At 55.6% G+C, this 26,409-nt stretch overlaps 1 protein-coding gene and 1 long non-coding RNA gene across 5 annotated transcripts; both read right to left on the reverse strand.

Annotated features, from left to right (window-relative positions):
- Positions 1 to 2,064: 2,064 nt before the first annotated feature.
- LOC149875476 (uncharacterized) lies at positions 2,065 to 11,239 on the reverse strand. Its single transcript, XR_016440037.1, has 3 exons — positions 10,073 to 11,239; positions 7,229 to 7,400; positions 2,065 to 2,669 (listed from the first exon to the last, which is right to left on the reverse strand). It is a non-coding gene; the product is annotated as an uncharacterized LOC149875476 (long non-coding RNA).
- A 5,042-nt stretch (positions 11,240 to 16,281) lies between these two features.
- XNDC1N (XRCC1 N-terminal domain containing 1, N-terminal like) lies at positions 16,282 to 26,300 on the reverse strand. Of its 4 annotated transcripts, none has more exons than XM_090030845.1 (11): positions 26,175 to 26,300; positions 25,355 to 25,534; positions 22,984 to 23,104; positions 22,206 to 22,344; positions 21,500 to 21,655; positions 21,052 to 21,215; positions 20,507 to 20,574; positions 20,113 to 20,339; positions 19,091 to 19,178; positions 18,753 to 18,904; positions 16,282 to 17,388 (listed from the first exon to the last, which is right to left on the reverse strand). In XM_090030845.1, the coding sequence occupies exons 3-11, from the start codon at positions 23,026 to 23,028 to the stop codon at positions 17,153 to 17,155; spliced, it is 1,275 nt and encodes a 424-aa protein (XP_089886971.1). In that variant the 5' UTR covers positions 23,029 to 23,104; positions 25,355 to 25,534; positions 26,175 to 26,300; the 3' UTR covers positions 16,282 to 17,152. The 4 variants fall into 4 exon arrangements, 3 of the variants coding, with proteins under 3 accessions (XP_089886971.1, XP_089886970.1, XP_089886972.1); XM_090030844.1 differs by lacking the exon at positions 26,175 to 26,300 and adding an exon at positions 26,014 to 26,088; XM_090030846.1 differs by lacking the exons at positions 25,355 to 25,534; positions 26,175 to 26,300 and adding an exon at positions 23,541 to 25,345.
- Between the last annotated feature and the right edge of the window lie 109 nt (positions 26,301 to 26,409).

Consider the following 26,409-nt stretch of genomic DNA (forward strand, 5'->3'; position numbering starts at 1 on the left):
ATGGGCAACTTAGTCATCACGCCAGATGATAAAGCTAACATATTTAACGATTTCTTTGCCTCTGTCTTCCTAAGTAGGGACCAGTTCAGCCACCTCCCTGCTGGGCCCCCCTCGGGCCCCGGGAGAGACACGCCTGGGCCAGGGGTTAGCGAGGAGTTAGTTAGGGTACTTCTGGAGAGGCTGGACGTGTTCAAGTCCGCTGGTCCGGACGATCTTCACCCTAGGGTTCTACAGGAACTGGCCGAGGTCATTGCGGGACCCCTGGCGCGGCTCTATGAGCACTCGTGGTGCTCTGGCGAGGTGCCGGAGGACTGGAAGAGGGCCAATGTGGTCCCTATCTTCAAAAAGGGAAAAAAAGAGGACCCGGGAAATTACAGGCCAGTTAGTCTTACCTCAATCCCGGGTAAGCTCTTTGAAAAAATTATCCTGGCACACATCCAGGAGGGCCTTGCGGGGGAATGCATGCTCAGGGGCAACCAACACGGGTTCATCAGTGGCAGGTCTTGTCAGACCAAACTGGTGGCCTTTTACGATCAGGTCACCAAATCATTAGATGCAGGGGTTGCTGTGGATGTAGTCTTTCTGGACTTCCGGAAGGCTTTCGACACTGTCTCTCACCCTGTCCTCATCAAAAAGCTGGGAGACTGTGGTGTCGATGCCCACACGGTCAAATGGGTCGCCAACTGGTTGGAGGGCTGCACCCAGAGGGTGGTGGTGGATGGGTTCTTCTCGACCTGGAAGGACGTGGGCAGTGGGGTCCCCCAGGGCTCGGTCCTCGGGCCCGCACTGTTCAACATCTTCATCAGTGACTTGGATGACGGGGTAGAAAGCGCCCTGTTCAAGTTTGCTGATGACACTAAGATGTGGGGGGATGTGGGTGCACTAGAAGGGTGCAATAGGCTACAAGCTGACCTTGACAGGTTGCAACGGTGGGTGGATGAGAATAGGATGGGGTTTAACACTGATAAGTGCAAGGTGTTGCACATGGGGAGGAAGAACCGGCACCACACTTACAGGTTGGGGAACTCCCCTCTTGCCAGCACGGAGACGGAAAAGGATCTTGGAGTCGTCATTGACTCCACGATGAACATGGGCCGGCAGTGTGGGGAGGCAGTCAAGAAGGCCAACCGTACCCTGTCATGCATCCACAGATGCATCTCGAGCAGGTCCAGGGAGGTGATCCTCCCCCTCTATGCGGCACTGGTCAGGCCGCAGCTGGAGTACTGCGTCCAGTTCTGGGCTATGGAAAGAGTTCAGAGGAGGGCCACTCGTATGATCAGGGGTCAGCAGGGCAGGCCTTATGAGGAGAGGCTACGGGACCTGAACCTGTTTAGCCTCCACAAGAGAAGGTTAAGGGGGGACCTTGTGGCCTGCTACAAACTGGTCAGGGGGGATCAGCAGGTATTGGGGGAGTCCCTGTTCCCCCGTGCGCTGCCAGGAGTGACCAGGAATAACGGTCACAAGCTGGCGGAGGGTAGGTTTAGATTAGATATTAGGAGGCGCTACTTCACAGTCAGGGCGGCTAGGGCCTGGAACCGGCTTCCAGGGGAAGTGGTGCAGGCTCCTAGCCTGGGGATTTTTAAAAGGAAGTTAGATGAGCACCTTGCCGGGGTCATCTGACCCCGGTGCTCTTTCCTGCCAAGGCAGGAGGTCGGACTAGATGATCTACCTAGGTCCCTTCCGACTCTAGCTACTATGAAACTATGAAACTATGAAACCTGTTACCGGGCAGATCCCAGCCCCTCAGGTAGATGCCCCCCACCCAGGTCATTGATGCCAGTCCCATAGGCAGAGGGAGCAGGTTCCCCCTCCCTCAGGACTGCAGCCAGCTCAGGTCACCTAAAGAGACAGGCTGAGTGAGGTGTGACCCCTCCGTGCTCGCCCATCTAATTACAGAGTCACAGAGCAGAGATTTTGGGGAGAAACGAGGTGGCTTTACGCCACATTTCCCCCCCCTTCCTTTAAAAGGTTGGATCCGTAGCTTCACAGAGGTATGGAGACAAGCGTGCTAGTTTGGAGGGGTCACCTTTCGACCCTACAGAGAAATTACACACCACGTAATACTTGTCCTAACAATAAAATATATAAAACATAACAGCACATTCAGGAACTTCCCCGCCCGAGCGCTCTCAAGCAGGCCTGAGTCCACCCGACCCACGACCCCAAGTCCTTTCGTGACAGGGCGTCTGCGACCACGTTCTGGCTTCCCTTGATGTGCTCGACGGTGAAGTCGAACTCCTGAAGCTGCCAGGCCCATCGCTGCGGCTTGGCAGTGGAGTCTTGCATCGTCTGCAGCCACCGCAGTGGGGCACGGCCCGGTAGGACGGTGAACCGCTGCCCCCATAGATAGGGCCTCAGCGTGTTCAGTGCCCAGACGATTGCCAGACACTCCTTCTCGATAGATGACAGGTTTCGCTCCCGAGGGATTAACTTCCGGCTGAGGTACACCACGGGGTGCCGCGTCCCTTGGTGCTCTTGTAGGAGTACGGCTCCTAGTCCTGCGTCGGAGGCGTCCGTGGCGACGTAGAAGGGTTCATCAAAGAGCGGTGCCTTCAGGATCGGGTGTTTGACCAGGGCGGCCTTTAGGGTGTCGAATGCTTCTTGCCACCCCGGCCTCCAGACCACGGGATCAGGGCTTCCCTTCTTGGTCAGCTCACGGAGGGGTGCCGCTGTTAGAAATATTATTAAAAATGCATTATCAATAGCAGATTTAGAAAAAAAACACAGCTGCTAGCCCTCCTTGTCTCCTTAATGGGAGAGGGAAGGCGGGGGTTGGAAATTGAAGGGAAAACCACCAAAGGCCCTTTGTACTAAGGTATCACTCTCTCTCTGTTCTGCAAATTTACTATCTCTTTGTTACACTAAATCACACTTTCTTTCATGACCCCCACATTCTTAGGCTAAGATAAGAGCAAATGCCATTTTTGCCTTCAGGTTGAACCTTGAGTAACCTTGGGTCCCATCTACGCACGCGTGATAACCTAATGCATATTAAGCCTACCCGCCCCGCATACTTAAGTAGTTAATTATAATGCACATGGGACGTATGAAGCGACATGTTTACATATATGTTTGTATGAACCGGAAATGAGTTGTAAAAGTTCCTCCTTCTGCACACCTGGTCAGGAGAGAGGGGATAAAAGCCTGCTAATGATTGTGCCCGGGGGCAGAGTGATTGATCTTTTGTCTCTCTCTCTGACCCTATTTGCAAATATATACCTTTTGTGTTGCTAATAAAGTGTGTCTGTAGCTGAAGGTTTTTTTCCGCCTCCCGAGAAACGAACCACGATTTTAATTCAATACCGCCGTCGCTCCAAATCCTGGGACAAACCGTCTGTAATATCCGGCCAGGCCAAGGAAGGCTCTGACTTGCTTCTTGGTTTGTGGAGGCAGCCAGTCCTTAAAGGCCTCGATCTTGTCCCACAAGGGAGCAGGGAGGGGCTGTAGGGGAGCCTTGTTCTTGTCCCCACTTTTGCCCTTCCGCTGGTATGTCTCGCAGGATCTGCAATAGTCCGTCACATTCTGGGCAATTCGGGGCCAATAAAAGTTTGCCTGCAGCCGCCGGCGTGTCTGTTCCCTGCCCATGTGACCGGCACGCGGTAAATCGTGAGCCATGGAGAGCAATTGTTGTCTGTATTTGCGAGGTACTATGATCTGGCAATGGGGTTCCCAGGTCTGGGTGCAGTTCCTGGGCACCCACAACCGGTAGGGAAGTCCCTTATCCCAGACCACCTGTTCCCTCTTCTCTGGGGTAAACTTGCTCTCCTGCTCCTGAGCCATCTGCCGGAGGTCCTCCAAGCTGGGGTCCCCCAGAACCTCCTGCTTGAACTCCCCTTGCCCGGCTAAGCCATCAGCAGAGAGTTCGGAACAGACACTTCCCTGGGACTGTCACCCACCCTCGGGGTTGCTAGTTCCCTCAGGGTCTGGTGTGCGATCACCCTCCGCTGGGGCCTCTCCCAGTGCAGCCAATGGCGTGGGTGTCTCTTGGGGAGTTTCTAACCCTCCCCCTCTAGCCTTTCTGCTCTGCAGACGTGTCACCGCATTAATGCGGTAGGGCTGTAGCTCTAGGGCCTGGTCCGTCTCTCTGTGCAGGAGTTCTCAATTAAGTATATCCCGTCCCACCAGGATGGGAGCTGGAGCCCCTTCCATCACACCCATTTCTACATCACGCAGCCTCCCCACTCGATGGGTGACCGGGTTACCGGTATCTCAAATGGTGGAGACCCCACCCCTTGAATGGTATGGGTCTTCCCGGGGATTATATCCACAGGTGAAACTGGGTTGGCATCGATTAATGTCACGCTGGACCCCGTGTCCAGTTCCCCAATAAGGGTTCTCCCATTGACCGTTATCTTAGTCCGGTGGGGGGCCATCACCTCCTCCGGGTTTGTGATCCTGTAGCAACAGGCACACCCCTCGGAGGGGCTCGGGTCTTCCCCCTCACTGCGTACAGCTGTTGCATGTCTGACGGGCTTGGGCTTGTTGCTTAACTTTGGGTAGTTGGGCTTGATGTGGCCCGGCTCCCCGCAGTTATAGCACCCCCTCTTCTCCAAATTGGGGTGTTTGGTCCAATCAGGGGCCTCCTTCTGCTTGGTCTGGGATGGCCCCTTTTCCCCTTTTGGACCTGGCCCTCCCCTCGCCCCTCTCTGGACCCCTTTATGTTCCTTCCCAGAGTAGGGAGGCTTCTTGTCTGACCCCTCACAATTAAGCAACAGCTGATCCGCAATTTCAGCGGCCTCTTGGACTGTTTTGGGGCCCCTGTCCTTGACTAGGGTTTTAATCTCCCTTGGACAGCAATGATAGAATTGGTCCAATGCCATGAGCTGGTACGTTTTCTCGGCAGTGTCAGCCTTGGCTCCCCCTACCCATTTAAGGAAAGCATCCCATATCAAGGCCACATAATCAGCCATTGACTTCTCCGGTTGTGGGCGGAGATTCCGGAATTTTTTCCGGAAATAGTCCTGCCCTAACTTGAACCTTGCAGCCACGGCCTGTTTAAATGTATCATAGTCATCAGCTGTATCTGTGGGCAGGCTGTTCAGGACGGCCGCCAGGTCACCATCTACCAGAGCCGCTACATGCAGCATGTACTCCTCCTCAGGCACCTTCAACCGTCGGGCTTGCTTTTCAAAGATGCTGAGGAATACTTTGGGGTCATCTCCAGGTCGGTAGCAAGCGAAGGCTGAGGAGTTCGGTTTGGGGCATTCCCCGGGCGCTCGCGGAGGGCCCGCATCATCCCCGCTGGTCCACAGACGGAGTACCTCCAGTTCGTGCTTGAGCTTAGCCTCTGCCTCTCGGGCCTCCGCCTCTTTCACCATCTTTGCCTTCTCCAGCTCCATTTTTATCTCCATCCTTTTCAATTCTAGCTCATGCTCAAGCGTGCTCTTTTACTCCGGCTCCCGCTCTTCAGCTTCTAGCCGCATCTGGTACTTCCAGCACTCCTCCATAGGGGTTGATCTCCCTGAGGACTGCGAACTTGGCATGCGGCGCTGTGATTCTGGGGAGGACTCAGGAGTTGACGTGTGTGAAGGTTGCTCTATGGCTGAGTCATTGTCGCACAGGAGTTTAATCAGTTCCTCCTTCTTTAGCCCTTTCTTCACATGAAGGCCTCTCTCTTTCGCCAGCTCTTTCAGTTCAGGCACGGTCTTTTGGGTGTACTGCTCTGCCATCCTGGCTATCTACACTATCCAGTCGACCTGATGCCAAATTAGAAATTGTTTGCTCAAGGGATTTCAGTGACTCTATTACTCTTCCCAAATTATGCCTGTAAATCAGCAGGGTATTCAGATCCCACCTCAGCCACCACGTGTGGCGGGCCAGTAGGGGGCGCTCCTGCGTTGAGCCGCCCACCACCCTGCGCCCGACCCCCTGCCAGGCTCCGAATGCCTCCCTAGGGGCGCCTTATGCTCGGCCGACCCCTCTCCCGGAGCACACTCGCTAGTCTGGGGGTAACATGCCGCCACCACCCCGAGAAGGGACTGTCTCGGCCCTGTGTCCTCGGGGAAACACAGGCCTAATAGTCTGACGGGTACTCGCCCCGGTACAGGCACTTGGGGCACTTCCCCAAGTGAAGGGGGCAAAAAGTAAAGTCTCCCTTAGTCTGCAGACTAAGGGGTCTCTTAGGCATAATTTAGACCCACCCTTCAATAAGTCTCCCACACCAGTCAAAAAGGAGAAGTGTATTGATTACAGGGGGTAGGGTGAACTAGGGTACAGGGTTGAGCAATATCTTAGAAATCCTAGAGAGCAAACAGTGTGGCTGAGGTAGCCTTTTGATCACGCATCTGAGTTACTGCCAGCTAGATATCTAATCCGATTGAATCGCTTACTCACAAGCATCTTCCAGAGGTCTCCAGTTTCCCCTCTGGAGTCTGGGGGTGAGAGAGAGCTGGGCCCCGATAGCAAGGCCCCTCTGTCTCCCCCGCATGGCTGCTGCTTCACCTCATGGCCGAAGAGGAGAGAGGGGGCCTTCTTCCCCCCCCAACCTATATAGCCCCTGTGACCTCATTCACCGGGGCCAGTGGAGGTCAGCCCCAGCTGGCTGTCAGCCAACCAATTTGAAATGCATCACCTGTTACCAGGCAGAGTCCAGCTCCCCAGGTAGATGCCCCCCACCCAGGTCACTGATGCCAGTCCCGTAGGCAGAGAGAGCAGGTTCCCCCTCCCTCAGGGATGCAGCCAGCTCAAGAGACCGGCCAGGGTGCGGTCCCCTGAGTGCTGGGCCCACCCTAATCAAATGGTTGCCGCTCGGAGATTTTAGTCACAGTGTCACAAGGCAGAGATTTTGGGGAGAAACAAGGTGGCTTTCTGCCACACCCGTGTCTCCGCCTCCGTCCCACCTCCTCCCCTTACCTCGCACCCAGACGCACATGCCAGGCCCAGCCAGACCCCCTGCCCCTTGCGGCACACATGCACGGGCTGCACACACTAGTGTAGGGAAACAGGCAGGGGCACCTCACACACCCACAGCCAGCCGGGCTGGTCTCAGGGGTGAGCAGCCAGGGCCATCGCCCGGGGACCCTCTAGGCTAAGTCTGTGCCAGTCCCAGAGCCCTGGGATGGTGCAGGGGACCCTGTCACACGTGTGTCCAGGCTCTGACTCGTGAGCAGTGTCTGCCTGCCCCAGTGTCTGCAGGCCTCATACTGACAGGTCCCACGAGTGGTCAGTGGGTCCATGTGTGAATATCTCAGCATGAGCGTGGACCCCCTCCCCAGACCCCCACCTCTACCTGCTCAGTGCTGGACCACCATGTCGTCTTCTCCGGTGGTGGGGCGATGTCCAGACAGGAGGTCCTGGCCCAGAGGCCTCAGGGAAGACACCCCTCACCGTCGTTTTGTTCATTTAATGCATTTCAGGATCTCTGGGCACCCGCCTTCCTGCCACTCCCTGCAGCTGCAAAACTGAAAGTAAAGCTGCTTACAGGAATGACCCTGGAAGGGGCCTGCTGACACACCCACACACACCCATAACTGAGCAGAGACACACAATGCCAGCACTCCCTGCACTTCCGAAGTCCAAAGACCTGGGTGTGCCACACCGCACCAGGTCACTGCTCTTCACTGTAGTGATGTGGAGATGAAAGATTAGTATATAAAGAATTCAAAGGCCACCCCGAATAATTCCATAATTTGATTCATTTCGTTGATTTCCAGCTACAAAGTCGTAAAAAGCAGGTAAAAATGAAAACAGCAACACGGTTCCCTGAGCAATACTGAGAGCTTATCCCAGGGGTGGGCAATTATTTGGGCCCCAGGGCCACATAGGGAGCTGTGACGAGGTTGTTAGAAATATTATTAGGAATGCATAATGAATAGAGTGTAGTTAGAACTGCACAGTCTGCATCTCGTATCTGATAAAAAGAAACACTATCAAGGACCCTTTGTGCTAAAAGAAACACTCCCTTTTCTTTTGTCTTGGCCAATCTGCCAGCCTTTCTATGCTAAATCACACACTCCCCTGACAATCCACATGAAGAATACAGAAGCTGTAATTCAATTAACTGACTACCCTTGAAGGGGGAGGGAGGGGGATTTTCAACTTTTGGTGACCTAGAGGGTTTTCTGAGCATGCGTAATTAGCTGATGCATATATGCCTACCCGCCCCGCATACTTAAGTAGTTAATTATAATGCACATGGGACGTATGACGTGACATTATAACATATATGTTTGTATGAACCGGAAATAAGTTGTAAGAGTTCCTGTTTCTGCACACGTGCTTAGGAGGGAGGGTATATAAGTTCCGGCTGCGGGTTTCCTCGGGGGTGCAAAGTAATCTGAGATTTTCTGTCTCTGCTCTGACCCTATTTGCAAATACACCTTCTGTGCTGCTAAAAGTGTGTGCCTGAGAAATTATTATTCGCGAGCCTCCAAAAGAAACGAACCGCGATTTCTGCATCAAGGTGTTGCAGGCTGGGTCAGCACCACCCCCCTCTGCAATAACTCACCACAAACCCCCCTCTGGGGCGTGGTGTGCGAAGAGCAGTGCGAGGAGAGGGACAGGCACGATCTGCTCCCTGCTCGCCCTGCCCTGTGCTGGGGTGTGTGGGGGTGTGTGGGACGGACTGTCTGGGAGCCAGCCTGGGGGTGGGTATGGGGGAGCTGGGGGAGCGCATGCAGCAGGGCCCATTGCTGGGGTGCAGGGCTCAGAGCAGTTATCCCGGGGCCTGGAGCACCAGGCAAGGGGTTGGCCTGAAGGCATCTCCTGTCTCTGCTTCTCTTTGGGGGTTGCCTCAGCCCAAGGAGGCAGCTGAGCTGGGGCACACGCTGGGAGGGCGGCAGCAGTGGTGCAAGGGACTCAGAGGAGGTAGGTGTTAAGTTCCGGACTTAGCAAAGAGTACTGAGACTTCCTTTTCTGCAGGCCCAAAACCTCAGGCTGTTTTATTCAGGAACAAACAACACTGAACAGGGGAATGAAAGTAACTCTGGAGCAACGGGGGGGAGTTCTGGTCTCAGGCTCCATCCCATAATAATAAGGACCAACACTTCACCCCGAGGATTGCCCAATTCCTACAGTGGGAGAGGAGGAGGTGGAGCAGGGAGAGCTGGACTGGCGCAGGGCGGGTGACGCACGGCGCTGGGGTGCGGGTGCGCGCCCCAAGGGGGGAGCTGGGCTCTCTGCGCCATGGCCGGGGTGTCGGTGGATGGCGGCTGGGATCCAGACCGCTGCGGGTGATGCTGCAGTGAGATACAAGCTGACAAGGGAAAGCACCAGGTCACATTTTCCTGTTAATGGGAGAAACTCCAGCCGTGTCCGTCTCCTTTCACTGTTGCCAAGTCCCACCAGAAAAGTGGCACTGCCTTGAGAAAGAACCAAACCAAGGCCAGCCCATTTCAAAGAGAGGGCATGGGGCCGTGCTTAGACAAATACCATGTTTTTTTACTAGCTCTTGTTTTGCTGCATATAATATTAAATTGCACATTTCAAATATTAAAATAAATTTGTGTGTACTAACAGCTGGGCTGAGCCAGGAGCCTGCATTTCCCTCTGCCCCTCAGCCGCATCCAGCACCCGCCGCCCCCATTCCCGTCTCTGTCCCCTGCGTTGCAGGGCCGGGATGTGGAGCGGTTTCTCTCCCCGTCAGCCTCCAAGGCAGCAGCTGGCCGTGCATCAGCCCTCCTGCCCCTGCCCAGCGGTAGCTCCCATGGACCCGCAGGGACAATCTCCAGCACAGGCTGTGATGGGGGCACAGGTGGGTGAGCCCTGGCCCTGGAGGGGCTGTGACAGGGGCTCTGCCTGGGGGGATTTGCCAGAGGGAGGAGAGGAGTCTCCCTCCAGGCTGGTGCTTTCCTCAAAGGAGGTGCCCAGGCTGTGGGCTCAGGTTGCCAGCCCAGTCCTGTACCTGGGGGCCGACATGGCCAAGTGCCCAGCCCTGCCCAGGCCCAGTGGGCACCGAGTGTGCTGGGAAAAGGGGTGGTGAGGGCAGAAGCCAGCAGAGATGCAGTGACTCTGTCTCATCACAGGCTCAAAGCCCATGTGCGGGGCACCGCAGGGGTGGGAGAAGTGGCTGCAGGGAGCACAGCTCTCCCGGGAAGGGGCCTGGGGTCACCGATACGGGGTCAGGGTCACTCACCTGTGTGTCCTCAGACTCTTCCAATCCTGCAATCAAGAGCAGAGAGGTGAGGATTCACACAGCAGAGACACCGCAGCAGGACCCAGCGCAGACACGGGCCAGCCCTGTGGTCCCCAATGGCCAAACCCCTGGGGCTGCCTGGAGCTGGGGCAAGGGGGAGTCCAGGCTGCAGCATCTGCACTCAGGTCCCTGCAGCAGCCGGGGAGAACTGAAACCCCCACAACTCAGGGGGGCCCAGAGGGAAGGTCCCTCAGCAGCACCAATCCTGCCCCATTGGCCTGGCCCAGAGGAGGGGGCCCTGGTCCCTTCCGGGTGAGATGTGGGCATCACATTGCAGCCGACCGGGGGAGTCGGTGTCACCGTGGAGCCGTCACTTCTCCGTGCCCTGGCGTCTGGGGCCTCAGTTCTCAGCCCTCCCTTCCCGGCAGCCCAGACTTGCCCCTCTGCGTGTCTGGGTGCTTGTGTCCCACCATCGTTATCTCACAACTGCACACACACGCCTGGGGCAGCTCCAGCCAGGCCCGCCCATGGGCCTCATCCCCACAGCACCCAGCTCGGCACGGTCTCACCGCAGATTAGGGCTGACGAAGCAGCATCCCCGCCTCAGCTTTTTCTGACCTGTGCCCCGACACCCATCCCTGCTGGGCTTCACTCGTTGGGACACGAATTTTACACCACCCCGAATCTCCCTGTGACCCAACTCTTGCATCCGAGATGCAAAACAGATATTTCAGCAATTCCTTCACCGCTGGGTCCAAGGACTGGCATTCAGGCCTCGGACAGAAGTAAATGGTACCACTGTCACTCCACTGACGTAGCAGACTTGTGCGTGGTTTCTGTGGACTGAGATATGGGGCCACGGGTCTTCACGGCCATGTGGAGGGTACTGCCTGGAAATCTGGAGTATTGCTGTCGAAAACAAAGGAACGAGAGGAGTCTCGGCTGGGAGGTAGCGAGGTAGGCGCTGTGGGGCAACAGGGCCCTCAGGAGTCCAGGACTTAGCGGACGTTGTCTGGTCTCCCAGCGGGGTGGGGCAGGCGCCTGCCCGAGAGAGCTTCAGCAGGGGACTGGACGCACACCTCGCTGGGTGACTGGATCCCCGCGGTCTTTCCTGCCCCGAGCAGGGGGCTGGACCCGATGATCTCACACGGTCCCATCCAGCCCTAAATGTCTGGAGAGAGAGAGAGAGAGAGAGAGAGAGAGAGGGAGTAATAGTTGGAGAGGGATGTAAAAGGCGTGTGAACGTGTAAGAGACACACTGGGGCAGGGGCTGTGTGTGCTGGGGCAGCACACAAAGACTTTGAAACCGTGTTCTCCAACAAACCAGGTAAAACGGACCTGGCGGTGCACTCCATAGACACGGGCAGCCGTCGCCCTGTACACTCCAGACCGTACTCAATTTATGAGAATGTGAAGCAAGCAATAACGCGAGAGATCACAGAGATGGAGGAGTTAGGGGTAATCCGGCCTTCAGGGAGTCCCTGGGCCAGCCCGGCGGTACTTGTCTGGAAGCAGGACGGGTCCATCCGGTTCTGCATGGACTACCGGAAGCTGAATGCTATCACCACCCCTGATGCATACCCTATGCCCCGGATGGACACTTTGCTCGATCGCTTGGGACTGGCTAAGGTCATCTCTACTCTCGACCTGTCCAAAGGATTCTGGCAAATGGCACTGGATTCAGATGCCATAGCCAAGTCTGCCCTTACCACCCCTGTGGGACTATACGAGTTTACAGTTTTACCTTTTGGTATGCGCAACTCTCCTGCATCCTTCCAAAGGCTGATTAATAACCTGCTACAAGGGTGCGAGCGGTTTGCCATGGCGTACATCGATGACATCGCCATCTTCAGTCAGGACTTTGAATCGCACCTGATCCATCTGACCACTGTGTTAGGCAAGATCAAGCAAGCTGGTCTTATGGTGAAAGCTAAAAAGTGCCAGTGGGCACTATCCAAAATAGTATACTTGGGACATCGGGTGGGTGGAGGTCAGATTGCTCCCTTATGGGACAAGATCGAGGCCATTAAGGACTGGCCGCCTCCACAAACCAAGAAGCAAGTCAGAGCCTTCCTTGGCCTGGCCGGATATTACAGACTGTTTGTCCTGGGATTCGGGGTGACGGTGGCTCCCCTACACGAGCTGACCAAGAAGGGCAGCCCTGATCCCGTGGTCTGGAGGCCGGGGTGCCAAGAAGCATTCGACACCCTAAAGGCCGCCCTGGTCAAACACCCGATCCTGAAGGCACCGCTCTTTGATGAACCCTTCTACGTTGCCACGGACGCCTCCGACGCAGGACTAGGAGCCGTACTGCTACAAGAGCACCAAGGGACGCGGCCCCCCGTGGTGTACCTCAGCCGGAAGTTAATCCCTCGGGAGCGAAATCTGTCGTCTATGGAGAAGGAGCGTCTGGCAATCGTCTGGGCACTGAACAAGCTGAGGCCCTATCTATGGGGGCAGCCGTTCACCGTCCTACCGGGCCGTGCCCCACTGCGGTGGCTGCAGACGATGCAAGACTCCACTGCCAAGCCGCAGCGATGGGCCCGGCAGCTTCAGGAGTTCGACGTCACCGTCGAGCACACCCAGGGAAGCCAGGACGTGGTCCCAGACGCCCTGTCACGAAAGGACTCGGGGTCGTGGGTCGGGTGGACTCAGGCCTGCTTGAGAGCGCTCGGGCGGGGAAGTTCCTGAATGTGCTGTTATGTTTTATATGTTTTATTGGTAAAATCAGTATTATGTGGGGTGTAAGTTCTCTGTAGGGTCGAAAGGTGACCCCTCCAAACTAGCACGCTTGTCTCCATACCTCTGTGAAGCTACGGATCCAAGCTTTATTAAGAGAGGGGGGAAGTGTGGCAGGAAGCCACCTTGGTTTCTCCCCAAAATCTCTGCCCTGTGACTATGTGATTAGAGGGGCCAGCACGGAGGAGTCACACCTCAGCCTGTCTCTTTAGGTGACCTGAGCTGGCTGCAGTCCTGAGGGGGGGAACCTGCTCCCTCTGCCCACGGGGCTGGCATCAGCCCCCTGGGTGAGGGGCATCTACCTGGGGAGCTGGAATCTGCCCGGTAACAGGTGATGCATTTCAAATTGGTTGGCTGACAGCCAGCTGGGGCTGACCTCCCCTGGCCCAGGTGAATGAGGTCACAGGGGCTGTATAGGTTGGGGGGAAGGAGGCTTGCTGTCTTCGGCCATGAGGTGAAGCAGCAGCAAAGCAGGGGGGACAGAGGAGCCTTGCCATCGGGACCCAGCTCTCTCTCACCCCCAGACTCCAGAGGGGAAACTGGAGACCTCTGGAAGATGCTTGTGAGTAAGCTACTCGATCGGATTAGATATCTAGCTGGCAGTAACACAGATGCGTGATCAAAAGGCTACCTCAGCCACACTGTTTGCTCTCTAGGATTTCTAAGATATTGCTCAACCCTGTACCCTAGTTTCCCCTACCCCTTATAATTTCATAGTTAGTAGGGTCGGAAGGGACCCGAGCAGATCATCTAGTCTGACCCCCCGCCATGGCAGGAAAGAGTACCGGGGTCAAACGACCCCAGCAAGGTGTTCATCTAACCTCCTCTTAAACACCCCCAGGGTGGGAGCCTGCACCACTTCCCTTGGAAGCTGGTTCCAGGCCCTAGCTGCCCTGACCGTGAAGTCGCGCCTCCCGATATCTAGCCTAAATCTACCCTCTGCCAGCTTGTGACCGTTATTCCTTGTCACTCCTGGCGGTGCTCGGGGAAACAGTGACTTCCCCAATGCCTGCTGATCCCCCCTCACTAGTTTATAACAGGCCACTAGATCCCCCTCAGCCTCCTCTTTTGGAGGCTGAACAGGTTCAGGTCCCGCAGCCTGTCCTCATAGGGCCTGCCCTGTTGTCCCCTGATCATGTGAGTGGCCTCCTCTGGACCCTCTCCATGCTGTCGACATCCCTCTTGAAGTGCGGCGCCCAGAATTGGACACAGTACTCCAGCTGCTGCCTGACCAGTGCCACGTAGAGGGGGAGGATCACCTCCCTGGCCCTGCTCGAGATGCATCTGTGGATGCATGCCAAGGTGCGGTTGGCCTTCCTGACTGCGTCCCCACGCTGCCGGCCCATGCTCATCTTGGAGTCAGTGATGACCCCCAGATCCCTTTCCGCCTCCGTGCTGACAAGAGGGGAGTTCCCCAACCTGTAGGTATGGTGCCGGTTGTTCCTCCCGAGGTGCATCACCTTGCACTTGTCTGTGTTGAAACCCATCCTATTCTTGTCTGCCCACCCTTGTAACCTGTCGAGGTCTGATTGTAGCCTGTTGCATCCTTCCACTGTGCCCACGTCCCCCCACATCTTAGTGTCATCAGCAAATTTGAACAGGTGCTTTTTACCCCCTCATCCAAATCGCTGATGATGTTGAACAGTGCGGGCCCGAGGACTGAGCCCTGCGGAACCCCTTGTAATCAATAAAGTTCTCCTTTTTGACCGGTGAGGGAGACTTATTGAGGGGTGGGTCTAAATTATGCCTAAGAGACCCCTTAGGTCTGCGGACTAAGGGAGACTTTGCTTTTTGCCCCCTTAACTTGGGGAAATGCCCCAAGTGCCTGTACCGGGTCGAGTACCTGTCGGACTATTAGGCCTGTGTTTCCCCGAGGACACAGGGCCGAGACAGTCCCTTCTCAGGGTGGTGGGGGCGACGTTACCCCCAGACTAGCGAGTGTGCTCCGGGAGAGGGGTCGGCCGAGCCTAAGGCGCCCCTAGGGAGGCATTCGGAGCCTGGAAGGTGGTCGGGTGCAGGGAGGTGGGCGGCTCAACTCAGGAGCGCCTCCTACTGGCTCGCCACAAGCCTCACCCCAGTGACCCAGGCCCCATCCCCTGCCTCCAGGGTCCACCTCAGGCCTGGCTCCCCATGGCTGTGGCTCCCCCGGCCCTCGCCGGCACCACACAGCACAGGCCCTGCCATGACACCCCCAGGCTGCCACCGCCATGAGCCCTTCCATGGGCCAAACCGCTTACAAGCACATGCATAAAATGTACCTCATCATGACCTTGCCCTCATGGGGAAGGAGCCATTCCCTGCTCTCTTGAAATCCCAAACCCCAAGGTGCAGGGAGCAGGTCTTTCTAGATGCACGCGAAGCGCCTGGCGCAGAAGGGACCACATCTGAAGGATGCCCAAAGCTGAGAGCTAGGACCCATGGAGGAGGGAAAGCGGGCAGCCGCTGAGCAGGGTTAGATCATCACACTCAAGCTGGGCTTAAGCCTGGCTTCTCCTTGTGCTGGGTGAGCCCGAGGGCCCATCCCTGCCTACCCCAGGGCCAGAGGCGTTGCAGGCTGCAACTTCCCCAAGCAAGCCTGCTCCGTGCACCATCGATATCTTGCAACAGGGAGGGGCTGAGGCAATTAAAACCAGCCCTCGGGGTCAAGGCTTCTGAATTCTAGCCCCACTGCAGCAGGGAGAACAGCCTGGCGCGTGGCCACGGTCACAGTCCCCAGCCACAATGACGGGAGATGCTGAGCAGGTCAGGGTGGGCAGCCCTGTGGCTGACTTGGGCAGGGGGAGAAACTCGAAGATCTCTCCCAATCTGACCAGCTCCACTTCCCCAACAGCAACCCAACTAGAGCTGGGGTCATCTGGCCCCAAGCACTTTTTCCTGCCTGAGGCAGGGGGTCGGACTTGATGACCTACTGAGGTCCCTTCCAACCCTAACATCTATGAATCAATGGAGGGAGATCATCAACAGGAAACTGAAGATCCCGCAGGGTCTGCTTGGCACCATCCAGGATGGAAACCTGCCCGTGATGCACCAGCTGGACAAGGGTGAGGACCAGGCATGACCCATAACCTCGCCTTCTGTGTGGGCAGCAAGTATGTGGCTACAGTCAAATTCAGCTCCTGAAGAGCCAGAGAGGTCCTTCAGCAGCTCCACTCCCATGGAAATCAATGGGGGAATAGGAGGGGGTGGAGGGTGTTCAGCAAGCTAAGCCCCTTTTCTGGATCTAGATCCAAGCCCTGACCCCTGCCAAGTGACGCCCTGGCAGCTGTTTTCCTATTTTACAGAGAGAAAATCGGAATTTTAGAGTCCTCCACAAGGGACATGCAGAGGCATGGGTGTATGTGTGCACATCTGAAATCACTAATATCTACCAGACATTGAGATGCCTTGAGCAAGAGGGCCTGTGGTTTCCTCAGCTCACATGCCAGCCACAGCTCTCCCCAGTGAAAGCAATGCTGAGTAACCAGAGCAAGCCCAGCATGAAGAACAGTTTATTGCATTTGCTGGACAGAGATGCAACACAAATGGCAGGGCAGCTGCTAGATTCACACCGCATCACGTGTTGTTCCCAAGGGGACTTGGAGAAGAGACGTGGCTGCTTGTACACAAAAGCCAAAGCCCCTGACAGGCTTCACTGCCCAAGGGAGGTGGATCTGAGCAAGGAACTGAAAGGGTTCTTTACTAAGAGCAAGGGCATGTCCCTCCTTTTATCCACGGACTGAGCTGGGCGATCCAAGGTGTTCGGATGAAAGTCAACAACTTGCCTCATATGCGAAAAGGAGGCCAGTGGTCTCAGTCAGTGCCAATGGTGTTCACTTCACTTGGCTTCAGCACACATGACCAAGTCTAACCCTCCAGCTGTCTGCATCAGAGCCACAGGGACCAACACAAGTGAGGGACGGGCACCTGGTTGATATTACCATTCCCCCCAGGCTGTGCCACCCCCAGCACCCACTGACTGCCCCTGTGGGATGGAGCCTAGGGATTTAGAACAGAAACCTCTTGCCTGGGAGAAGTACAAGTCCAGATTCCAGCTCATGCCCCAGGACAAACACAAGCAGCTATTGCCTTCAAAACCAGGAGCTGCACAGTCCAGGGAAGCCTAAACATGCCTGCCTGAAGACAGGAGGATCTGCTTCCCACCCTGGATAAGCAGACAACATGCTAGGGCCAAACCCATTCCTGCTGTGAGCAACAGAGATGCACCCGAGATAGGCACACAGCCCACAATGGCTGTGGCAAGGCTCCTGAGCCCCAGTGGCCTGATGGCGAGTGTGGTGCTCACACGTACAGATCAAAACAAGGCAGGAAGAGCTACCTAAGTTCCAACTGTCCCGCCCAGTCCTATTCAACCCAGGTCCATGGCTGAGAGTCCAGGGCTCCTGCCTCCTCCCCACAGGTGCTGGCATGCTCCTCCACCTCCATGCTACTGAACTGCAGCTCACAGATGGGGCACAGCACCCAGGCCTCTGGGGGCTCCTGGCCTGGGGGATTCTCCCAAGGCCGGTCTGGGCCTGGAAAGACGTCATCTTCCCCACAGGCAGAGGCATGAGCAGGAAGGAGATCCATGCGGAAGCAACCTGCAGTGGGGAAGAGAGAAAACAGGACTGTCACAGAAAAGCAGGGCTGGTAGGGATGTTCAGTCATGTCGAGCCCAACTCCCTACTCCAGACAGCATCAGCCCTACCCTAACCAGCCCAGACAAGGATGGAGACTCCACACCTGTTCCAGGCAGCCTGTTCCAGTGCACAACCACCCTCAGGATGAGAAAGTTCTTCCTAATCTCCATCCTAAATTTCCCCTGCTGAAGTTCACAATCTTGTTCCTTGTCCTCTCTTGTTACCACTGAGAATAGTCTATCACCATCCTCCATATAACTACCTGCCAGGGACTGGAAGAATGTCCCCATCAGTCTTCTCTTCTTCAGCCTAAACAACCCCAGTTCTTCCAGCCTTTCTTCTTAAGTCACGTTTTTCCCAGGCCTCTAATAATGTTTGTTGCTCTCTACCAGACTCTTTCCAATCTTTCCATAGCTTTCTTGAAGTAAGGGGCCCAAAACTGGACACATAACTCCAGGCAACGCCTCCCCAGTGCTGGATAGAGCAGCAACCCAGGATGTTGTTGGGTTTTTTTTGCAACAAGAACATGTTATTGTATCATATTCAGCTTATGGCTGTTACCCTGGGCCCTTCTCTGCAGTGCCGCAGCCTAGCCCCTCATTCCCCAGTCTATTTGTACAGTCCCAAATGCACACAGTTGTCTCTCTTAAATTTAATGAAGTTGATTTCTAACCAGTTCTCCAGTTTATTGAGGTTGGTTTGAATCCCAGCCTGAGCCCTAATCGGGGGGTGGGGAATAAAAATAACAAACAAACAAACTTAGGAAATTCATTTGGTTTCGACATTTCTAAAATGAAATGCTTGGACAGTCCATTTCAAAACACTTGCATTCCAAGCCTGATATTTGAATTCAAGTTTAAGAGATAAAATAAGAGGTTAAACAACCTGGAACCCAAACCTCCCTGCTCTGGTCACACGTGCTATGAGATAACTTGACACACATCATTTTCTTGATTTTCTGGTTTGGCCACTGGCTTCAAAAATTGGGATGAGAACATTCCCTTCCATCCATTCTGTGATCAGCTCTTAGCCCAGGGTCTGGAGGAGGAATAGAACCAGGATCCTGAACCAACCATCTCTGTTGGCATCACATTTGCAATGGACGTAGACAGCAAGCTGCCGTTCACCCTTTCCCTAGGCCACATCAATGGAGACGCAGGTTGTACTCCATCCCAGATGGGGCTGCATCTCAGAGGTGAGTATCATTCCCACTGAGGTGTGCTGCATGTCAGGCACACCTGAAGGGCTCTGCACAGGCTGACTAGGGCAGGATGACATGTGCTGGAGGATGCTCACAACCCACAGCCCGTGCGCAGGACACTCACCTGCACAGATGGGGCAGGTGCCCATCTCCATTCCTCGTCTGTTCTCCTCTTTATCATTCCCCTGCCTGCTGGGCCTTCTTCCTCCTCGGCCTCGGCCCCGGCCCCTGGTTCTTCCCCGTGTCCCTTCCTGAGCAGAGGAGGCCAGCGGAGACCTACAGAGAAGAGTTCCAGGAACAATTGCGTCTCCCTCGCCCTGTGCAGCCCAGAAAGTCAAGGGCCAACTTGTCTTAGAAAATCCATCCAGGGGGAGCATGGATGCTGGGCTCAAAAATGAACTCTGGAGTGGGGACTGGCATGCACTGGAGGCAAGGAAGGATGCAATGGATGCAGCCACTCACCTGCCCCAGGGCCCCTGTGATCTCTGTTTCCTGCTTGACTTCGTAGGTGTCCTCAGGGCTGGAGGGGCCTGGATGTCCTGCATGGGGCCTGGGGAGCAAACAATGGCCGTCACACCCTCCTCTAACCCACCTGGAGACGTTCTGCCGAGAAGAGCCTTGCAAAGAAGGTATCGTGAGTCTCAGTTCAGAGATGGGGAAACCAAGGCACAGGGACTCACCCAAGATCACCCAGCAGACTGAGGACAGAGCCAGAGCCAGAAAGTAAGCCTCAGTCCAGTGCTTGACCTGCTAGCCCACTTTGTCACACTCTGCTGACCACACTGTCTGTGTAGGGGGATCCTAGACAGGCTGTTTGGTGCCTGGGGAACAGAAGCTCCACATACTTCAAGACCACCAAGATCCATCTCTGAACACAGGCACGGACCCAGGACTTGCAGGGATATGCTGGGGCAGGAGGGAAGCCAGCCAGCTGAGCAGCGCCTGGGAGCTGACCCTGTGGGGCCAGAGTTGGAGGCTCTTGGGTGACTAGGGAAAGCCTGATGTGGGGGACCTGGCTGGAGCAGGACAGGGGCTGGCAAAGCACGGGGAGGGAAGTGAACCAGGCAGTGCCCACAGCAAGCTCCCCTGGGATCTTCAGATACCCAAGAGCAGAAGCAACAGCCCACTGCTCAGGGGAGCCGATGGGGATGGCACAGCCTTGGCCCAGCCCCCAGATGTTGGGGTGACAAAGCAGGTCTGGGGAGACCATTAGAGCCAACCTGCCCTGGGCCAAGCAACCTAACAGCACTCCTCTCACCAGCCAAAGGGTAAAGGGCAGGGCAGGGATCTACCCAGGCCTCCCCGACCCAGTCCTTGGCAATGCCCCTGCAGGAGCAGCCCCTGGGCAGAGCTAGAGGGTCTGTGCTACACCCCCATCCACCATCCTCTGTGTAGAGAGAATCAGCTCCCACTCCCTGGCAGGACGGCTCTGGCACTGGCGCTACAGCATCCTCACTCCTATGTAACGCCCCAGCTCCTCTCACCTGATGCCGTGGGGCTCACAGCTAGGTCTTGGGCTTGCTGCTCCAGGCCATCAGCAGCAGGAGAGCTCATGCTGGGCACAGGTGGAGGTGGGCAGGCACGGGCCTGGGTTGCTGACAGCACCATCCTAGCTGTCCGGCTGAGACCAGCTGGGCTGCGGGAATGGGACCCAGAGCCAGGCTCCAGCTGCTGCAGGCAGCTCCTCAGCTTCTCCTGCTGCTCCGTGCTCCTGCATCACAGACAGGCACCTGGTGACCTCAAGAAATCTCCAGCCTGAGCCAGAGACACCAGCACTGAGCCAGCTCCCAGGGCCCAGCAGGCCAACCTAGCCACTGCCTCCAGCCCAGACCGAGGGCTCCCAATGCACCCCCTGGGCTCCCTGTCCAGGCAACTCACGGCTGTGCCTCAGGGAAAAACGTCCGGCGGAAAGCAGGGTTGGCAAGCCAGGGGCTAGCAGTCAGCTCCTGCAGGAGAGGGAAATGTGACTGCAGACCAAGACAGGGACCCTTCCCCCAGTTCCCAACCAGACATGCAGCAGAGATCCAAGAGACTAGGCCAGGCTAATGCATTTGAAAGCAGCATTGCACCCCTCTTATCTTCCCCCTGCAATGAGGAGTTAAGACACTGGGGCCTGGGACAACACACACATACCAGGAAGGTGTGTCATGTGATGTAATCTGGACCCTTGAATAGCTTAATGGCAACCCTGCGGCCTGGAGAATGCAACGGAGGGTTGCACTGCAAGGGCTGGGTGAGCAGTTGCCTCCCTCTGCAGCCTAGCGCACCTTACTACGGAAGCCCGTCAGGACTTCAGGAGCCTCAGCACCACCTGTTCCCAATATGGCCAGTGGGCAAGAGTATCGGCTGCACCAGCACCAAGAGGAAGCCCCAGGAGCTGCGCTGGAAAGGAGGGGACCCAGGCACTACCCTAAGGCACCTACTGAGCTGTGCTGTGGCACCGGTGCTGCCTGGCTGGGGTCAGGGTCCAGTGGGGTGCGGAGGCGCAGGAAGGAGAGGCCGAACTGGGTCTGCTTGTTGAAAGGCTGGCTGCAGGTGACGCGCAGGCGATCCCACTTCTCGCCTTTCGCACTGGCCAGGAAATCCCCTACGGACAGCGACAGGGAGGGATGTAGGGAGAAGTTCACTCCTGGACTCTGTCCTACTGCTTGCTAGCAGCCTTTCTGCCAAACTGTTGGCGCCTGGCATCCTCCTGCCTGCCAGCCTCTCCACTCCCCCACTTCCTGCTGTAGTCACCCAATCCATTACCTTGCCTCCGGGGCCAGAGAGGGCTCAGGAAGGCAGGCGTGATGGGGCACTACCTAGGAAGCCCCACCCTTCAGACCTACCCCGCTTCACCCCACCACCTTTTTCTCCCAGATCCTCTTCTACCTTCTTTGAACATGCGGACCCCCAAGCGGTTCTGGTCCAGCTTCGAGTCCGCCGGTGTCATGAGTGTGGTGCTGGGCAGTAGGGTGACATAGGGCTGGTCTAGAGGCCAAGATGAGCGCCCCACCTCAATCTGCAGGAAGGCGCAACCGCAGTTCCCTGGGCAAGGGTGTGGAGAAGGTCAGGTCAGGCTCAGAGCAGCTGGGCTTTCATCATCACTAGCCAGGTTCAATACAGGAGCCCTGAGAGGAGCCATGCTGGCGCCAGGGGAGACTTGCCACCCTGGGGGCAAGTTCTGTCTGTCCCAGGCTGGGCAGCAGGAGAGAACGCCTGCCCCATGCCTCAACCCTGACCTGGAGGAGAGAGGCCTGGCCTGCAGTAAGCCAGAAATGCCAAAGATTGGCCCAGCTGCAAGACCCACCCCAGTTCCCAGAGGTGGTGAACAAAGGAGGGATAAGACTGGCTTTGGCTCCCCAGCCCCAGGAACCAGCTGCACATTTATACTTGGGAACAGCCCCCCATCAGGTCTGAGCAAAGCCTGAACATGCAGCTCAGGAGCCATCGTGAGATGTCTTGAGCCCTTCCCAATGCTTCACTGCACGGCTCTGGGCAAGACACCTCCTGCAGGCTTTGTTTTCCTTGCTGAAATAGGCACAACTGAAACTCCTCCTCAAAGGGTCGGGGGTCTTGGTCTCTCCCTCTCCCTTACCTACGTCTATGTAGCCAATGGGACTTGCCCGCTCCAACTGCAGCTCCAGTCTGAGCTGCCTGCTGCGGTCCCGGGGACAGCTCAGCCAGGGACGAAGGCTGTCCTCACAGAGCAGGTTCTCCACTGGGTGCTTGGGGTCCTGCTCCATACGGGGAAGGTGGAGGGGAGAAGCAAAGACAAGGGCAGATGAGCAGTAACGACCTCAAAGCACATGGCGCAATATGAGGACATCACGCCTCCCACATTCCTAGTGTGCAGCCACCTCTAGGGTGACGCATGACATTGGCTTAAGAGCACAAACCAAAGACACCACCCAAGAGCTTGAGAGAAGAAGAAAAATTATCCAGTTTTCAGTTAGCACCATCCTCTGGGCCAAAGCCCCAGCTGGTGCTCCACAGCACACCTGTTCCACCATCTTAGTTTCTACCAACCCAGAGTCAGAAAGGTCCAAGCCCCTCCTGAGGCAGCAGCCAGGGGCATATCTAAGGGACTCCACTTTCTGTAGCTGACAGCTGCATTCAGTCCTCCAGCCTGAATGAAGGGTTGGCTGGCTGCAGCCTCTGCCACAAGTCTGGAGCAGGACTTAAATTCTGGAGCCCCAGAAAGATGCCTTAATCACCTTCCGCTAGGCCCCTTACTAGAAAATCAGAGCCTCAGCATCTGGGAAGCCACCCATACCAGCAGAGGAACAGAGGGACATAAATCCTTGCAGCGAGACCTGGCAACCCCCATGGCCCAATGAAATGAAGGCCACTAAAGATGCAAGCCCTGGGATTACCTGCGATGTGAAGGACACCACGTGGTTAATTTTAACTGGAGCCATTCCTGGTCCTCCTAAGACCCCAGCTGCCCATGGGTTTGCTGAGATGGGGCTGTCACCTCATCTGGGCCGTCAGTGCCTAGCAGAAACAAGGGAGACAGAAGGGGTTTCCATCGTGTCTCACTTCAGGTGCATTTGCCAAGGAATCCGCAACTGAAGCAGGCACAAAGATCAGAGCATGTTCGTTTCCCTCCCTCTTCCTTCCCAGGAGGATTTGGTTTGGGTATATTGCAGCCCTTGCTGCACAAACCAAAGAGCAATGATGAGCATTCCCATGTCAACGCGAGGCCCCATCTGTCCTCCTCTCTCTGCATCAGATCACAGGTGGAAGTGGAAGCATTTGTAAATTAACTAACCCAGGCAAATCTCTCTGCACGTATTTTATTTCAGGAACACAGAGAGGGCATGTTGACACAGGCAAGAGACTCCTCCCCAAAACTGGAGTAATTCTGCCTGATCTGGTGGAGGATTTCCCCAAATGTAGGTAAATTTCCCAGAAGCATGTAAAACTCTACCAGCAAAGTTCCAGCTGTTTAGGCGTGGTCTGCAGCTGTTCGTCACAAGTCAGTTGTCTCGTCAAGGCAAAACAGGTTGTTACCCACTTCCCCACTACACAATGGCAAGACACACTAAGAGCATCTAATGCACGGAGCTATCCCAGGAAAATCTCATGTCCATCTATTCCTGACACGTGTACAATTAACCAACATGCAATCTGCAGCCACACTGGCTCAGATGCTTCTCTGAAGTTCCTGGCATTTGGACCCAAGTCATAGCGAAGCAGAGTTAGAAGAGACCTCCGGGGGTCACGTCTAGTCCAACCCCCCTGCCAGAGGCAGGATCAGCCCTGTCCAAGCCATCCCAGACAACCATAACAAACTCTACATAAGACTACCCTCAACCCTGACACAATATAGACCTAACCTGCCACAGGTAAGGCAGAGTAACCACAACAGCCAATGTCCTGCTTCTATGAACTGTTGTCAATATATGCCTAAGAGATCCCAGACAAAGATCATGCCCCAGCTACAAAGAAAGGCAAGCCCCCCGCCCCTCTCTCTACCAATCTGGCCACGGGGTAAAATTTCTTCCCGACTCCAAATATGGCCTCGGTCTGACCCTGAGCAGAAGGGAAAGACTGTCTAGCCAGGAACCTCCAGCTTTGTTCCTAGCAGGAGAATCGGCACACCCCAGCCTTAGCTGTAACTAACACCCAATGCCTCTGGGGAAGCTTAAAAACACCATGACATATATAGCAGAAAAAGTGTAGGGGAATGGGGGTAGGAGCAACCAAAGCCCAAAAGCCTGGGAAATGCTTATTTTCTACCATGGGTATCACTATGCCTAGATCATCCTGATCAGGCTTGCCAATTCGTCGCACATAACTTCTCTAAGACACCACCGTGCCTATTCACTCACACAGCTAACACCCCTTACATCTGGATCACTGCAACATCATTTTTCTGCCCTCAAACGCAGTCTGACAGACTCCCATCCATTCTGATGTCTGCTGCAAACACCACAGTCTTCCTAGGACATAGCAAACCTCCTTCAGCATCTTTCCCCTGCTTGCTCTCCTCTATCACAAATACAAGTCTGCATATCTTCACTTTCAAGGCCTTTCACAGCATCTCTCCACCTTACTTAACACCACAAATTGTCTATCAAAAGCTTAATCTTGCCACAAACCAACCCATAGCACCAGCCTCCCTTGCCTGCCTATTCAACCCCTCCGACTGAGAGCTTCCTGCGACATTAATAAAATTGAATCAAAACCCTGCTTAGAACTCCCTTTTGTGGCAACTCTTTAAAAACAAAAGCAGCAACAAAACCACATGAACCCACCGCCTTGAGAACAGCTAAGCAAGGGATGTGCTGCAACCACCAACTACCAGAGATATATAGGACTGGAAAGGGCCTCACCAAGTCCAGTCCCCTTTACTTATAGGCACCCATTTGTCCATGAAGGTCCACAAAATCATCCATTCTGACCCCTCTCATACTCCACAGCCCTCCAAAGCAGCCTATGGAAGAATAATGTACAACGGGAGTAACAAACATATGGCCTGCAGGTTGGATCTGGCCCACGGAACCTCTCTATCCAGCCTGCAGCACTACTGGCAACCTACTGATGGTTGCAGGGTGTGAGTTTAGCTTGCTGCTGCTGTCCCTGGACTCACTTTCCCATACCTGCAGTTGCTGCCAGACCCTTCAATGGCACCACTGCCAGGGTGGGCAATCCCTCAGGACAACCCAACCCAGAAAGCCCCTCGGTACAGATCCAGCCAGGGGCCCCAGGAAAGTATGACAACCTTGCTCTATAACATACCTCCAGTAAGGAGCAAGGGAGACAGGGCCTTGGTATTGCAATAGGTAAGAAACTGCCTTAGTGCTTCCTCATGCTCTCCAGTCTACCCATGGCTTCTTGCCAAGCTCCACAGAGGCAAGGCTGACTTTTAGCTCCATGTCTGTACAGCGCCCAGCACTATCCGGCCCACAAGGGAGGTGTCTAGAACAGAAACAACCAACCATCATTTCCACTGGAGCTCTCATGCCCAGACATGCCCCACAGACCCTGTGGGAAACCCACTGGTGATCTTATGTAAAGAAGTCAACTGGATCCCATTCCCCCTGCTGCCATTTGTACTCGAGGACGCCGAAGCAACCAAGTCATCGCACCCACAAAACATCCCCGCACCACTTCTACCAGGGGGCATCGCTGCAAGTCCCAGCCCAGGGCCTGACTTTTGACCCCACCCCAAAGTTGCTCTTCTCCCTTTGACCCCTCCCCAGGATGCCATGTGGGTCCAACCCCCCACCCCCAAGGATATGCATACAGCCCTTCCCCACCCAGGGCCTGACCTTTGACCTCACCCCTAAAATGCCCCTTTCCCCCAAGAATATGTACACCGCCCTTCGCAGCCCAAGACCTGACCTTTAACCTCTGTCCCGTCCCGTCCCGTCCCGTCCCGTCCCGTCCACCCTTACCCCCTCCTCCAGCTCAAGACACAGCTACTACCCGATCTCCCGCCAAAAAGTGTGACCTTTAACCCCCCCACTGGGGCGTGGCCTCAACGCACTTCCGGGGGCGTTTAGGCTTATTTTAATATTTAGATATTTTGGTTGTTTCCCCACTCCACAGCTCTCACCCCCACCCGGGGGGACATCCCATAAATCTTCTTGTCTTGGCGGGCGGGCTGCGACGGGGTGAAAGGTCAGGGGGGCGCGCGGCATGCTGGGCCTTGTAGTCCTCCCCGCCAGGACTGCCAGCGCGACTAGGCGGCAGCAGGGAGCATCAGCCATGTCTCGCGCCCGAACCAAAACGTAAAGTCGCGCCGAACACGCAGACCCCGGAATCGGCAGCACCGTGTCGGCCAGAAACAG

This window comes from Crocodylus siamensis, chromosome 1, assembly GCF_052110815.1.
Source record: "Crocodylus siamensis isolate JL-2025a chromosome 1, ASM5211081v1, whole genome shotgun sequence".
NCBI lineage: Eukaryota > Metazoa > Chordata > Crocodylia > Crocodylidae > Crocodylus > Crocodylus siamensis.

What these genes read in the sequence shown, in the direction of transcription:
- XNDC1N (XM_090030845.1), bottom strand. Translation starts at nt 23,028, where the DNA reads ATGGCTCCAGTTAAAATTAACCACGTGGTGTCCTTCACATCGCAG. An exon ending in CGGTGCCACAGCACAGCTCA is followed by an intron (nt 20,575 to 21,051) that starts GTAGGTGCCTTA and finishes CCTCTCCTGCAG; the next exon opens with GAGCTGACTGCTAGCCCCTG. An exon ending in TTTTTCCCTGAGGCACAGCC is followed by an intron (nt 20,340 to 20,506) that starts GTGAGTTGCCTG and finishes TCTGTGATGCAG; the next exon opens with GAGCACGGAGCAGCAGGAGA.